The 15,810-nt window shown below is 47.9% G+C and overlaps 1 protein-coding gene across 5 annotated transcripts in view; it reads right to left on the bottom strand.

The window, feature by feature from the left end:
• Positions 1–15,810, bottom strand: part of PALM2AKAP2 (PALM2 and AKAP2 fusion) — a 524,226-nt gene that overhangs the window by 25,294 nt on the left and 483,122 nt on the right. For all 5 annotated transcript variants that reach the window (XM_056117284.1, XM_056117282.1, XM_056117281.1 and 2 more), the window contains one exon: positions 6,310–8,731. In XM_056117284.1, the coding sequence (XP_055973259.1) occupies positions 6,310–8,731 (2,422 nt within the window). The remainder of the gene's footprint in view (positions 1–6,309; positions 8,732–15,810) is intronic.

Below are 15,810 nucleotides of genomic sequence, written 5' to 3'. Positions count from 1 at the left end.
GCCCCTTTCTTACCCTGGTCTTGGAGGAAACCCTCCCATCAGCTGAAGTCTCAAGACTCCTACTGAAAGCAAGATAAGCATCTCAAATTGAAGGCTGGCCTCACTTAGTTCTAATGTAGTTGGAATATGCTATACCAAGCTTTGCTACTGGAACATTATGCTGGCATAAATATTTTCCCTACCTAAAACTTTTTTTGGTGATATTTAAAAGTATTGTGGGGGAAAAAAAATCCTGTCAATAATCTTTATGATAATGTAAGATCTTGTCCCTGTGCCATCTTTATCCAAACCAGAAACAGTAGTCAAACAAACTTATTCTAAGATGTAAAACTACCACGTTCTTCAACACATTCAAAGACATACAGACACTCCAGGTTTAGAGGACCCGGCAACTCCTTCTCTTTTACCACTGTCCTTAATGGACCATCTCAGAAGGCAAATTACGGAACATGAAGGATTAAATCAACATCTGGGATGTTTTATAAAAGGAAGAAAGGGTAAACCATTTTTAAAGGAAACTAAATTCATCATCACCTAACTAGCTGGGTTTCTCTGTCATGTTTAGAAGTGAAAGCAGGATATCTAATAATAGACACAGGCACTAAAATGAGAACTCTCTCCACTGACACTTGTGATAGGAAAAGACATCTGAGGAGTTCTAAATTATAACTTTAGTAAAATGTTTGCGCTTCCCTCCCACATGTTTTATGACAGTGTGTGGGCCACACTGTCAAATCAGGCTGGTGCATCCGCTGAGGCACTTCCTCAGGAAGGCCAGCAATACGTGTCTGTGCTGGGAGGCTGGCCTTTCCCCCTCCCACAGGCCACCACCAGGATGGCGGCCTGCTCTCGAATGTGCTCCCTCACTGGAAGAGCTCCTTGGTCAAGCTGATAGAATGGACTCATCACAGCGGGAAGACTTTGAGTCCATCAATTCACGGGCAAAGGCAGGACAGCTAGTCCGGAAACGTGTGGAAACAATTATCCCTTGGAAAACTCTTACAGGGTCTCCCACTGACCCGCAGAATACAGACTGGATTCCAAGACCTTTAACGTGACTTAGGGACCTCCTCCTTGTCTGGCTCCAAATCAACTTGATTTGGTTTGGAATCTCTTCCTTTCAGTGGCCCTGACCTGAGATACCCGATGTTTCTATTCCTTTCGGGTTTCCACAGGTGCTCTTACTTCTCCTGGGAATAGTTACCCCCGCCCTCTGAGCAGAACTTCTATTCCTGGAGTTCTGAGCTGAGTCGCTCAGGTCACAGCAAAGACTTTCCTCATGCTCCCAGTGTGGAGGTTTTCCTTGCTGTGGGCTCCTACCGGTCTCTCTGCTTCTCTGTCAGGAAATCGCCCCCTTTGATAGTTCTCAATTCAGCTGTATAGTTTCCTAAGGACAGGAGCAATTCCCGACTTGTGCCCCTCCCTCTGAAGAAATGCCAAGCAAATCTTATTGAAGTGGACCTGCGTCTTAAAAAAATTCCAATAGGAATCAACAAGAGGGGCTGGAGTGATAGTACAGCAGGTAGGGCACTTGCCTTGCACTTGGCCAAGGTGGGTTCAATCTCTGGCATCCTATATGGCCCCCTGGGCCCAAGAGTTATTCCTAGTGGAGCGCCAGAAGTAATCCCTGAGCACTGCCAGGTGTGGTCCTCAAACAAACAAACACAAACAAACAAAAAGTATCAACAAGAGGGCCAGAAAGATAGTATAGTGGGTACGGTGCTTGCCTTTGACCTAGGTTTGATCTCCAGTACTCCATAAGGTACCTGAACAATACCAGAAGTGATCCCTGAGTATAGAACTTTGGAGTAAGCCCTGAGCACTAAGGGGTATGAACACCCCTCCAAAAGATGAAAAATTTCAGAAACTTTTTCTAATAAATGGTCTTTGAAAACAATGCAATCCCTTTCACCCAAAACTCTATCATCCGCCTCCATTTTTAAATTGCAGGGAAATCATGTACTGTTTCAACACCCAGAAAGTGGAAGAAGTCTGGATAACTTTCAACGGCAGGAATGGATTTCTCTCTCCTTATTGCACCCTCACTCTCAGTGGACTTTCTCTGCCTTCAGGCTTTATGATTCCAGCATGACTTCAACCAGAGGGGAAGTTGGTTATGTATTTCATCACCAAACATCCATCTGAGTCATGGAGTGAACCAGCTGAGTCTCCTCTCTTGCAATGAACTGGGAAGGGGCAGGAGGGCTGCCGTCACATCTCTATCCTCAAACCACAGCCGGGATCCAGGCCACTCTGACCCCGGTCATGAATTGTCCTGTCTGGTCGCTCAGAACCATGTGTCAGCCTCCTCCTCACCACTCTGGGAAGCTGGTTGACTGAGCAATACTCCAAACATTTCCAGACATGGAAAGAAGACAAACTGCTTTGTGCATTTGGTTTTATTTCATTCATATTGTGAATTCTGGGAAGCCCTGTCACTTCAGAATGTTCTAGATATAAACAAGATGGAATAAGGTCTCCATACATCATCGTAAGTGTGTGCAATGTGATAGACAACCAGACTAAGGCCGTAAGCAAAGTTGTACTGAAGTCTTAAAAGGAGTAGAATTTGGTCCTGCGGGATGAGCTCTGGGAGAGGAAGTGATTGGTATTCACGTACAGGAAGTGCAGGGGATATGAGACCTGGGCTGCTGTGTTAGGGGTGGGTGGTAAGGGACAAACATCAGAACCCTGGTTCACAGAGAAGTCTGACACACCCCACCTGGACAGGCAACTAGGGGGAAGGCTTTCTTTTTCTTTTTTTCCTTTTGGCTTTTTGCCTCACACCCAGTGACGCTCAGGGGTTACTCCTGGCTCTACACTCAGGAGTAATTTCACCCTGATTTTACTCTGATATCACAGGATTTATTTCCTGCGGTGCTCAGGGGACCATATGGAATGCTAGGGATCGAACTCAAGTCAGCCGTGTGCCAGGCAAACCCCCCACCCATCATACTATCGTTCCGGCCCAGGGAGACAGTGTTGAAATGCTCTCATATTAAAGAACTATTCATATGTGAGAAATGGTGGTGAGGGTACAATATGGTCCAATTAAGAAGTAGAGTCAATAAAGGAAAACAAAACAATTTTCATTGGGCTATGCACCATAGAGAAAATTCTAGAATGAAGTGATACCCAGAGAGGGCTCTGTAGGTAGAGGCAACAATTGCTGTTCGAACCGTAACACCTGCGTTCCAGGACACCTGTAAAAGCTTCCTTCCTAAGACTGGTGCCACAGATGCAGGCCCGAAAGACTTAGTCACCTGTGAAACAGGTTCCCCAGATTGAACAGAATTTCAGGCTTTTGTTTGTTTGTTTAGGATACCACACAACATGCCCAACTGCATCTCTGTGCCAAGGTAAGTATTTAAAGTAAATGTTTACTTTAAATGGGGCAAAGCCACAACGTCACTGTTAAACATGGAAAAACAAAACAACCTTGAAAATCTTCCTTGCTTCAAATACTCAGCTGGTCATTGCTCCGTGACCTGAAGGAATTAAAACCCTATCAAGAAAGACACTGTGCTCTTCCTCTTCCTCCTCCCTTCCCTTTCCTTCCTGAACAATTTAGTCCAAAAGTCACTGGGTGCGGTTGTACAAGATGGTGACTGTAAGAGGGGTGTGGGCACAGGACAGCAGTCAAGGGGCCCAGAGCACCCCAGAGCAGGGAGGGAGGGGTAGTTCAGTGACCTAGCACAGGTCTCTGGAGCCTACATTGGTAAGGATAGTGTTGAAGTAATCAGAAAGCAACATGTGAACCCAGGTTGGTGAGGAACAACCTGGTTGAAGGTAGGTTCCACAGGTGAGAGGGCGGAGCAAACCAATCTATTGAGGATATACCTGTTGTTAATAAAGTCACAGGACCAGGGATGTGACTCAGTGGTAGAGCACTTGTCTTGCATATGCGAGGCTCCAGTTCAATCCCCACGCACCACAAAACACACCAGAGTGTGTGTGTGTGTGTGTGTGTGTGTGTGTGTTCTAAATAAGGAAAAGGAGAAAATAAATTCTGTGGTATCAGAGTGAAAGAAGGGTGAAATCATGATTTTTAACACAGGTAGGTCTATTAGATAGACAGACAGTGTGTGTGTGTGTGTGTGTGTGTGTGTGTGTGTGTGTGTGTGTGTATTTCTAATCCTGTCCATTGGCAGTGCCCAAGAATCCAAGAGTGATGAGCAAAACAACTATCCAGATCTCGGTTTCTAAATATCGTTTTCTTTTCTTGTCTTGGGGTGCTAGCAGTGCTCAGGGAATACTCCTGGCTCTGCACTCAGGAATTACTCCTGGCAGTGATCAGGGGACCCCATGGGATGCTGGGGATTGAACCCAGGTCAGCTGCATGCAAGACAAATGCCCTAGCCACTGTGCTATCTCTCCAGCCCCTCTCGTTACCTTTTTCTACTGCAACTCATGCTCTTTGTAGTCAAGGTTGATTCCAGAGTTAGAGAAAACAATGAGAGTGTGTCTGCCCATGGAGCCAGAAAGCAAGGAGGTATCAAAGAACAATGGAGACATCAAAAGGACACCAAAGCTAACTTCAAAGGGGTCCTATGAGCTCTGGGTGAATAAACTAAGGGTAAGAACAGTAACAGCGGGGCCAAGAAATAGTACAGTAGTTAGGGCATATGCCGGGCACATGCCCAACCCTGGCTTGATTCCTCATTGTCTCCTGAGCATCACCAGATGTGGTCTTGGAGGCCCCCAACACCGCCAAGTAGCCCAAGTATGCGCCCCCCCTCACCCCCCCAGAGCACAGCGGGATCTGGGCAGCTTGATAACCTCAGCCTCTGCACTGAGTCGGCACCTGTCACTGGTGTCCTACACCAGTCCCAAGACTAAGAGAGTGTCTGGGGGAGAAAACTCAAAGGGCTGGAGTGCATGCTGCATGCTTTGCACACAGGAACTCCCGGCTGATCCCTGGCACCACTGAGCACTGCCATACTCCCCCCAGACACAAAGCTAGCAGTGAGTAGCACGTGAGCAAAACCTGCTGAGAAATCAAAACTGGGAAATCAAAAACAAAACCTCACACCTCACAGAAATGGAATTCTAACCCACGAAATATAGACCTCTATGAGACTATATTGACTTAAATAATGGAGAGATGAGACATTTAATAAGCAGATACTACTCAAGTACTGCTTCATGAACTATTAATGAGAATAGAAAAAGTAATATTACCCACACTGGATTCAGAAATCCCTTCAACTAAGTAAAGAAAATCAGTATCATGTGACATTAACATCTGTCCCCCTACTTGGACAAATGGACACCAATGGCTACAACAGTGAGAACACAGCATCCCTTCTTTGGGGTTCCTATAAAGATGCACACACTCTCTGTAATCACAAACAGTCATGGGGGAAGTGGGACCATAGTTCTGAAGGGCTCTTCTCCAGGGAAGGAATGTGTAAAGCGCTCATGGTTATTACAGCCAAACGAAAAATAGAAACGACATGTCACACCATAACCCATGATGACAGTCACAGTAATTACGACTGTAATTAACGTCAGCCATTTATACAACAATGCGCAAGAAAGGGGAGGGGATTAGAGACTGGACACAAGGACATCAGCCTCCCCACAGGGAAACTGGACAAGACTAGATGACAACACGCCTGATTCTTAGGCAACTGCTTTGCGGTGACTTAAAAGAAGACGATCCCGGTGACACACAAGATGGACAAAAATCACATTCTCTCCATCAATCTAACCCCATCAAGGAAGGGACCCAGCACTCGGCAGAGATTAGTGGAGCGTCACTCCGAGATGGGACCCGACTGAACAACAGATGCGGAGGGCCAAGTGACTGACCCCCACACAATCCCCACTTGGAACCACTCTCTTGGCACCACAAGGAGCACCCTCCATGGACAAAAATCACATTCTCTCCATCAATCTAACACCATCAAGGAAGGGACCCAGCACTCAGCATAGATTAGTGGAATATCACTCACTCCTTGATGGGACCCAACTGAACAACGGATGCGGAGAGCCAAGTGATTGACCCCCGCACAATCCCCACGTGGAACCACTCTCTTGGCACCCCAGAGAGCACCCTCCGAGCCCAGAGGTGATCCTTCCAGGTGGAAGAGAACCATTCTCTCGCCGATGTCAAGACAAAAACGGGAGGCAGAGAAAGGAGCTCTAGGCACGAGCAAACACCACGCAGGCTCTGATTCTTCCTGTCCCCAATGATCCCTGTTGCCATCATCATGCCAGCGTCTCCCAGCTCCAGAGAGAGCAGATGCCCCCTGACACGTGTCCACTGGACCCGCGCAGAGCCTGAGTGTGGGTGTCCTCACTTACCTGGGGCTGTTTTGTAGCACGAGGTCCGGGAGGGCAGAGAGAGGGCGTTCTTCGCCCTGCTGCTGTTCTGGGTGCTCTGCAGGACTTGCCTCTGCTTCTTGAGCTCCTCCTCCCTTTCCTGAGCCGCGCGGATCTCTTCTTCGATCATGGACAAAGTCCGCTGCTTCCTCGACCTCAGCTTGAAGGGCCCGACCATCACATCGGACTCCTGAGTGGCCAGGAGCGAGGCGGTGCTCCGGAGCTCGGCGGCCTCCGAGTACTTGCTGAAATAGCCCCCCTCGGGCCGGGTCTCCTCCATATCGATGGGGCCACTGGGCTGGATGCTGGGCAGAGGCTGGGACAGTCGCCTTTCCCGGACAGGCGCCCTGTCCTCGGCCGGCTTGATCTTTGGTAGGACATCCCTTTTCTCCTGGACGGGAGATGACACCTGAGGGGGCTGGAACACGCCCTGCGGCTTCCCTGAGCTGGCGGCCCCCGTTTCCTCCCGGCTGACTTCCTGTGGCTGTGCTCCACCCCGGTGGGTCTGGACCCCGGCTCGGTCAGCTTGCTCGGCGATGGCCTGCTGGATGGCACTCTGCACCAGGAGCCCGGCCTGATACTCCAAGGGGTCATCCACGGATGGGGAGTCTCCCAGTGTGGACGAGGGGGAGTAGAAGCCATGATCGCTGAAGGACTTGGAGACGCCGTCCCCTCGGCCCTCGGAGGGGTTGTCGGTCTGGGGAGTCTGGGGCAGAGAGAAATCGGCCAGGGAGTTCTCCTGCAGGGCGCTGGCGGTCTCGTTGGAGGCCCCGCTGTCGCTGATGTTGTCCATGCTGAAATCATTGGACAGGGTCTCCAGGACCGTGGTGTCTTGGGACCTCACCGACAACTCCTCCAAACCGGAGTCCAGCTCCTCTTGGGTCAAAGAGACATTGACCGACTTGGAGAACTGATCCAGAAGGGCCGGGTCCTCGTCCTTGACCACGGTGAGGACCGCCCGGGCGCTCGTAAACTCTCCGTCCTCGGCCCAGGATTTGGATACGGGTTTGGGGGGCTCATTGGAGGACGCCTCCCTCCCTGGCAGAGCAGGGCTGCCCTGGCCTCCTCCCGCCGGCTTGCTCTCTGGGCCACAGCTGGCTTTCTGCCCCTTGGCCGCCGATGTGACACTGTCATCCGGAGGCCCCCCCAGGGAAGCCGGTCTCGAGATGGTCAGCGGCTTGTCGGAGTTGATGGACCCCAGAGGCCGGTAGAAGGGCTTGATGGAGAAGAGCCTGGGTGTACTCTGGCCCTTGGCCACGGCTGGCCGGGAACTCTCCATCTGCTGGAACTGCTTGCGGGCGGCCGAGAAGTCAATCTGCTCTGTGACAATGTCCTTGGTGTTCTCGGCCACGCCGGCGCGTGGGGAAGAGGGAGCGGGGGCTGCAGGCTGCTGCTGCTGCTGCTGCTGTTGTAACTGCTGCTGCTGCAGCTGCTGCTGCTGTAACTGCTGCTGCAACAGCAGCTGCTCCTGCTGCGCCCGCTTCTCCTTGCGCTCCTTGTACTTCTTGTGCGACTCCAGGTGCTCCTCATCCAGCTGCTCCTCCAGGGTCTTCTCCTGGGGTGGGTTCCACCACTTGGCAGCGATGCCGGGGTTCTTCTTCATGGCCTGGCTCCGGATGAGCTCGCGCCTCTCCTTCTCCAGCTCCAGCATCTCTTCCGACGGCCGCACCTTCCGCACGCAGTACTGGTCTTTGCTGCCTTCGTCGTCCTCGAAGAGCTTGGAGGGCTTCTTGTCCTCGTGGAAGGCGCGCAGCTCGAACTTGGCCTCCTTCTTCAGCGTGGTGAGCGTGAACTCCCCGTCGCGGGAGGAGCACCTGGAGCTGGTGGAGGAGCTGGGGCTCACGGGGGGCTGCAGGCTGTCCCCCAGCAGATCCCGGGGGTGCCCGGGGGAGTGGCCGTTCTCTCTTCCCCCCTCTGCCATGGTGTCAGAGTTGCTTTGACAGAGCTCGATGTGGGGCGGGACGGGTCGGCCGGTGGCTCTCTTGGTGGGTTCCGGGGGCGTGGCTGAGGGAGGGGTAGGGCTGAGGCTGTCCCCCAGGATGCTGGCTCCGGGCTCCGGGGAGGATGTGCCGTTGTACGTTCCGTCCAGGACAGAATCACAGCAGTTGGCCTCCAGCACCTCGTCTAGATAGCGAATCTCTCTGGCCACGTCGTTATCCAGAGACTCATGGTGATCAGCAAGGAGGCCATTGTGGGGGGGTGAGTAGAAGGGGGCGGCGTGGTCCAAGGGATGTGGGCTAGAGGCGATTCCAGGAACACTCTTACATTCTGCCACCGAGACCTCAATTTCCATGTTTTTGTGATCGGGGGGAAGAGAGCTGGTAGCAGGCTCCAGGAGGTGGGCACTACAGTTCTCTCTCTCGTTCTTTAGCCAGAGATCATCCTCGGAAAGTTGGGGGGGCTTCTAGAATAAAAGGAAAACAAAATCAGGGTTAGGTACCACATCCTCCTGCCATACGCAAGTCGAGAACCTGCCAACACATAATTGACTGGAATGAAAACGAAAGCGACAATGATGAACTCTTGTGAATGCAAATTTCGCTTTTTAAAAAATCCTTCACATAGACATGGTGTACGAACTTCTCTTTTCAATTAGGCACCATGATTTACAAACTGCTTAATAAAGGGTCAGAGATAGTACAGGAGGTAGGGTGGTCGCTTTTGCCAGCAGATGAACCGGGTTCAATCGCTGACACCCCACATGCCCCCCCCCCCCAACAGTCCTGTGTGCCCCGCCAAGAGTGACCTCTGAGCTCAAGGCCAGGCACAGGCCCTGAGCACCACCAGGCATGGTCCCCAAACAAATACAAACAAATGGTGTGGATACTAAGGTTTCAAACATACAATGTTCAAACTCTACACCCACCCCCAGTGCTAGTGCCCTCCACCAATGTCTCACTTTCTTGTCTTTCACACCTTCCTGATTGCCTTGGCCCCACCCCTCCCCCCTCCTTCCATCCCTCCGTCTCCCCCTCCCTCCCTCCCTCCCTCCCTCCCTCTCTCTCATTATACTGCAAACATTTCTTGATTTTATAAGTTTTATTTTGTTTAACAGGGTATATCCAGGGCAATTCCAATAAATGCTATTGGATTTTTAAAATCCAATACTTTTACATTTGAAATTACATTAAGCTCAAATCATCTTAAGTCACATGTTTGCCACTCAATGCCTCTGTTGCAGACCACAACACCCAAAGGAGAGAGAGAACACAGGGGATTGCCCTGCCACAGAGGCAGTGGGGGGATGAGGGGATGGGGGTGGGAAGGATATTATCCATGGTGGTGGAAAATGGGCACTGGTGGAGGGATGGGTATCTGATCATTGTATAATCGAAACCCAAGCACAAAAAATTGTAAATCTACAACTGTACCTCATGGCGTTTCACTAATAAAAAAAAAATAGTAACAAAAAAAACATTAAAAAAAATCATCTTAAGTCATTGCTCAAATACCTTCTAAACTGGAAAGGATTATATAGCAACTGTACCAGTCTTCCATTATATTTCAGAAATGTAAGAAGACTGTGTCCTCAGTGGCCAAAAAAAAAAAAAAAAAAAGGGCAGGACCACTTACATGAAAAAATACTGAAAATATTATGATTCTCTGCCAGATATAATGTAATTATTCTGGAGACAGGACATTTCTGGAGAGAAATTTTCCCAAAGTGAATACTGGTCAACAATAGATCCCTTCAATGGCTTTTAAAAGCCACAGTGTTTTCTACTATGGCTGTGATTGACCATGTGCATCGCAAACAACATGACCAAAGATACAAACTGCCATGTCTCTGCTTCCAATTTTGATTTAAAAAAGAAAAAAATCTTGCTTCTCTGTGGAATTCGGGTGACTTTGAAAGGTTAGTGGTTAATGGTACCTCTCCTCTGGTTCCTAAAATGTTTTATATCATTACCCTCATTTTGTGATTAAATAAGAAAACCACATCTTGGGGCTTGAACCATAGTACAGTGTGGGGTAGGGTGTTTTCTCTGCACTCAGGTTCAATTCCCAGCATCCCATATGGTTCCCTGAGCACCACCAGCAATAATTTCTGAGTGCAGAGCCAGGAGTAACCCCTGTGCATCACCAGGTGTGACCCCAAAAGAAAAAAAAACAAAAAACACATATTTAATGATTTTTTAAATTAATCCTATTTTTCATCAGCCATCAATTCCATGTGATTCTGTTACATGACATTCTATAAGATTCTGATGGTGATTGCCTCAAGCCCCACCCCCAAATTCCAAATGTCTTGCTCGTTTCAGATAATGTGGCAGTGAATTTTGAGTTTGATTTGAGCTCCCCAAGGATTGTACAAACTCCCTGGTCCGTCAGCTTTGTTTCCATCTTAAGTCTATCCAGTGTGTGCCCAGCATTACCGACAGAGCACGCAAAGCAAAGATGCAATTTGGTATGATGATCATTTACATAAGTTTTAAGCTATTTTCAAAGCTCTGATGATTCTGGGGGGATTCATTTTGAGGAAAATGGACAAAAATGGCTTTGCTCATAAATGGAATTTATTCCTACATCCTGTCAGAGCACAGAACAACCCTCACAGTTACCCATGAACTAAAAGTTTGTCCATGAAGTGGGGGCTTCCTTCCCTCTTCTTTTTCCACATCCCCCTTCAGACTTAATAAATAATGAGTAACAATAATGCCTATTCCTTTAATTCCCTCTCGTCATGGCCATGCCTCACGTGAGGCAGGATAACCCCTGTGGTATTTCCGTGACCCTGACCTTCCAGTCTTGATCTAGTCTTTGTCAAAGTCCAGTAGTTAATACCATTCAGATTTACCATTGCTAGCAACGAGGGTTAATTTCAATTTTACTATATTATCATTAATTTGTGGTTCTCTAATCCTTATAACAAAACATGTCAAAGAGATCTATTTGCCTCAAAACACAAACTAAACTTTCTTTTAGTCAAATGTCAGCAACTTCTATGTCACTAGGCACTAGAGAAAATTTAAATATTTGAATCATATTTGCTACCATTCAACTTTGCGTAAACCCAGGTCACAACCCACTCACACCAGAGAAAGCTATTGCTGGAATCAACAGAGCAGCAGAAAGAGATGCATAGTACAGCTAAGGTGAGCACTGGACTGCCCGGGATACTTCCCCCCTCCCCCCTCCTCCACTACCCACCAGTTTCTTTTGGCCAATTATTTACTGTGATAAGGGCTGGAGCGATAGCACAGCGATAGGGCGTTTGTCTTGTACACGGCCAACAAAAAAGAGGAATCGAAGAGTTCGATTCCTCCGCCCCTCTCGGAGAGCCCGGCAAGCTACCAAGAGTATCTCGCCCGCACGGCAGAGCCTGGCAAGCTCCCCGTGACGTATTCGATATGCCAGACACAGTAACAACAAAGTCTCCAATGGAGACGTTACTGGGCCCACTCGAGCAAATCGATGAACAACGGGAGGACAGTGACAGTGATAATTCTTTATAAGAATAAGTAGAGATTTTCTTTTTCCCCCACATTGGCTTTTGGGGGATGGCAAGTGTCTGTGTGTGTCTGTGTGTGTGTGTGTGTGTGTGTGTGTGTGTGTGTGTGTGTGTGTGTTGGGGGCAGGTAGACAGGCATGAAAAAACAGGAGGAAGTTTCTGGATCTAAACAATGGTTACAAATTAAGGCACTGGCTGGAGAGAGATTTCAGTGGCTAAGGCATTTGCCAACCAGGGTTCAATCTCCAGAGTACCACATATGGTCCCTCAGCACTTCCAGAAGTAATCCTTGAATGCAGACCCAGGAAGGAGTAAGCCCAGGGCCCTCCCAGGTTTAAAACAAACAAGCAAAATAATAAAAAATACATAAATACATAAAAATAAAGCATCACAGCACGACTAGAACTTAAAACCTTGCTCTGGGATCAAAGAGGGAACTGTAACATGAAAGGCTGCTTAAAGACCTGTCCTAAATTCTACAGTTCATTAATCCATTCATTAGACATGTAGGAAGCTTATTCACTAAAGCCACAGTAAGATTAGCAGCAGCAATACGTTTTAGGAGATGCCTTCTCTCCTGAACAAAAGTCGGATTACCCATACTGTCGAGGAAGTCAGTGTCTTTGGGAGTTCTCTCAGTCCGCTGAGGCTGCTAATGGAGAGGGAGGCGGATATCTCCACAGCGTGTCCCAAGAGCACCTTGTGGCTCCTGCTACCAGCCTCTCTCTTTCTTCCAAATGGATTTCAGGGTCTGAATTTGGATGAGCAGATGCCTTCCAGTTTGAATGGTTGTTCTGGACTTAAAAATTATACCAATTCTTTCCAACACATACTTTCTGTACTAGCAGCATCTGCTCTAATTCAAATTTTTTTTTAAAAAAATAGCATTTCACAGCATCTTTGCAGTGCAACCGCCCCCTAACAGCCCCCCCCCCCCAAAAAAACCCAACAACTACCTTTAGTTTTGATGAAGAGATGGTGAATTTTGGCTGCAGCTTCTGCGATAGGTGAAACTGAGCGATTAAAATGCTAATTACTGGTAAAGAGTCAAAACTTGGGATTCTGGTGTTATTAGAGATAACCCTTTTCTAACACTTTTTTTCTTTTAAAGACTTAGACACCAGAATATAAACAGGAAAGAGACACTCCTTCCTATTAATTACATGGGAATATTCCCCTCTACTTTCCATAAATTCAGCAGCTTTTTCCTGACACTTAAATCTATTTACTTCAGGGAGCAGCTGAGAGACACACAGCTCTGCATTACTGATTTACAACCATGGACCACAAATCCTAAGCTTTTGAAAAGGTAAGCAATGATGATGACACCAGGGTCCATCTTGGAGCTCCATTCTCAGCAGGAAGAATCAATTCATCTTTATGCAGGAGGGCCTGTGGATCAAATCACGCAGCAACCGGACCAGGTTCATGGAAATGGGCTAGAGATCCCTAGTCCAGATCTCAGAAGTCTGCGTTTACTATCATTAAATGATGTCCTGTTTAAACTAATAAATATTTATCGCTCGCTTTGAAGACCAGTTTTCTCCAAATTGCAGATAAAGTGAACTTGATTTCCAGGTTCAGATAAAATGCACTTTTGTTAAATGAACCGGAAAGTTCTTTCTGAAATAAGCTATATCTCAATGCAAAGTTCTTTCTAAAATAAACTACATCTCAATGCAGACGGGGAGAAACAAATTTGACTCTTAAACCAGGAAGACAAGAAAGAGCCATCAACAATGCCGGGGGTCGTTGAACTGTCCCAGCTAACCCTCCAGGGGGAGCTCTAATATATGGCACAGAATATGGGTAGGCCAATAGGTCTATCAGAAGAACATCTGGATAGTATGTATGTCTACCAATCACATTAAATACTTCAACAGGGGGCTGGAGACAGCAGGGAGAGCACTTGCCTTGCAGGAGGCCAACCGGGGTTTGATTCCTGGCATCCAATATGCAATATGGTTTCCCAAGTATCACCAAGATTCCGGAGTGCTGGGCCAAGAGTAAACCCTGAGCGCTGCCAAGTATGACCCCCCCAAATGAAAACAAAACAAAATAAAATTCACACACACACACACACACACACACCAACAACAACAACAACCAAAAAACTTCCACCAGGGCCGGCGAGATAGTACTGCAATAAGTCACTTGTTTAACACACAGTTCAATACCGGACACCACATAAGGCCCCCTGAGCACTACCACAATAACCCACGAACACCCCAAAAACCCAAATAAAATACTACAACAGAGATGATATAATACAGTTCTGTGTGTCTGGGATCAACTTAAGTTGCATTCCAAGGGGGCAGACAGTCATTGTCTAGCTCTACAAACTCTTGACTGGTCACCCAGGATCAAATTAGAAATCCCTTGGCTCTGTAGGGGGCTTCCTTCCTCCTGCCACTTGGCTCTCTTTTAATTCCCACAGCCTCCCCGAGGTTTTGCTAATTGGCTTCATTAAGGTAAGAAATGGGTTTTCCTCCGTGAAATTTCAGGCTTGTTCATTAGAATAGTGAATGCGAAAAAATCAGTGGAACTGGATGTGCTGACCTGTGTGGAGGTGAGCTATTCCCCACCCTTTCACCAACAGGACAGAGTAAGAGTGCCTACTGGCACAGGCCCACCCTTAAGGGTGGTGCTTGGAGAATGAGAACGAGGTAGAACTGAGATCTGCAGAGTGACCAGCCCAGTTCCCTGAGGCCTTAGGAAGTGGAGCACCTGTCCCAGCCTTTGATTCAGAGGGCTGCAGAGGCTCAACACCTGCTCCTGGAAAACAGGACCCATCCAGCCTTCACAAACCGCCACATCTGTCTTTATAACAGGTGGGGTCAAAACATCTAAAGCCTCAGAGAACTGAGACTTCTAAGTTTACACATAATGGCTTATACCCAGTTTGTTAAATCTTTTTAAAATAAATGCCCATGTGAGTATCAGAATTTGGTCTTAGATCTGCTCTATTTATGACCTGGTAGCCATGCTGTGTCTAAAGCATCCATTATTTATCTTAAAGTGTGTAAAATAATACAGCTGCAAGCGAATTCATATGGGTTGAACTTACAGCCTAGGGACTCATGTCCTGCAGATGTTCTGCCAGCCCCTATTCAGGGCAGCAATGGAACTGCCCGAGCAGCCACCTCCTTTATAAGCAGGGCTCAGCATAGCAGCTCTCAAATCTCTACATTTTGTGGAGGGTAGGGTTGGGGGCAGGGTGGGCTACACCCAATACACTATTGGGCATAGCCCAATACAATATTGGGGCTACACCCAATATGTTCAGGGCTTACTTCTAGCCCTGGACTCCTGGACTAGCTCTACAGCCCAAACTGCATCATTCTTAAGCAATTTTACACTAAGTATACAGGACCCACATACGTTTCTCGCTAGGAACAAATGAGCTCTCTCTGCCAATGGAACAGGCGGTGATAGTGAAGGTTTTTGATTTTGAGAAGGAAAAAAATCAGTATGTGATGAAAGAAAAAAGGGCTCGCGACAAAGCAATCCCAAGTCTTCTGCATTTTTCCCCACCATCAGATCCTTAAATGGCAATTTGAGAGAGAGAGGGAGGGAGGGAGGGAGGGAGGGAGAGAGAGAGAGAGAGAGAGAGAGAGAGAGAGAGAGAGAGAGAGAGAGAGAGAATCACTGCCAGAGCACAGAGTAATTCTTAAAACGGTTGCCAACTGCTACTCAGTCTCAGGGCTGAAAGTTCTCTTCAAGGATCTTCTTAGATGCAAACTCTGACACTTCCACTACTCAGTCACTGTCAGACTCTGTGGGAAATCAGCTGCCCGGGCCAGAGCCCCAAAGCATTTTTACAGAGTTGGACCACAGAGCAATAGTACAGCAGGTGGGTCATTCGCCTTGCACACAGTGACATAGGTTTAATCCCCAACATTCCATATGGTCCCCAGAGCACCGACAGGAGTAACTCCTGAGTGCAGAGCCAGGAGCTATCCCTGAGCATCACCTGGTGTGCCCAAAAAGAAAAAAAGAAAAAAAAATAGGACCACACACACACACACACA

Source organism: Sorex fumeus, unplaced genomic scaffold (genome assembly GCF_029834395.1).
Source record: "Sorex fumeus unplaced genomic scaffold, SorFum_2.1 ptg000034l, whole genome shotgun sequence".
In the NCBI taxonomy this organism is placed as follows: domain Eukaryota; kingdom Metazoa; phylum Chordata; class Mammalia; order Eulipotyphla; family Soricidae; genus Sorex; species Sorex fumeus.
Note: the sequence above shows the minus strand (reverse complement) of the source record. Positions and strands in the feature narration are given on the sequence as shown.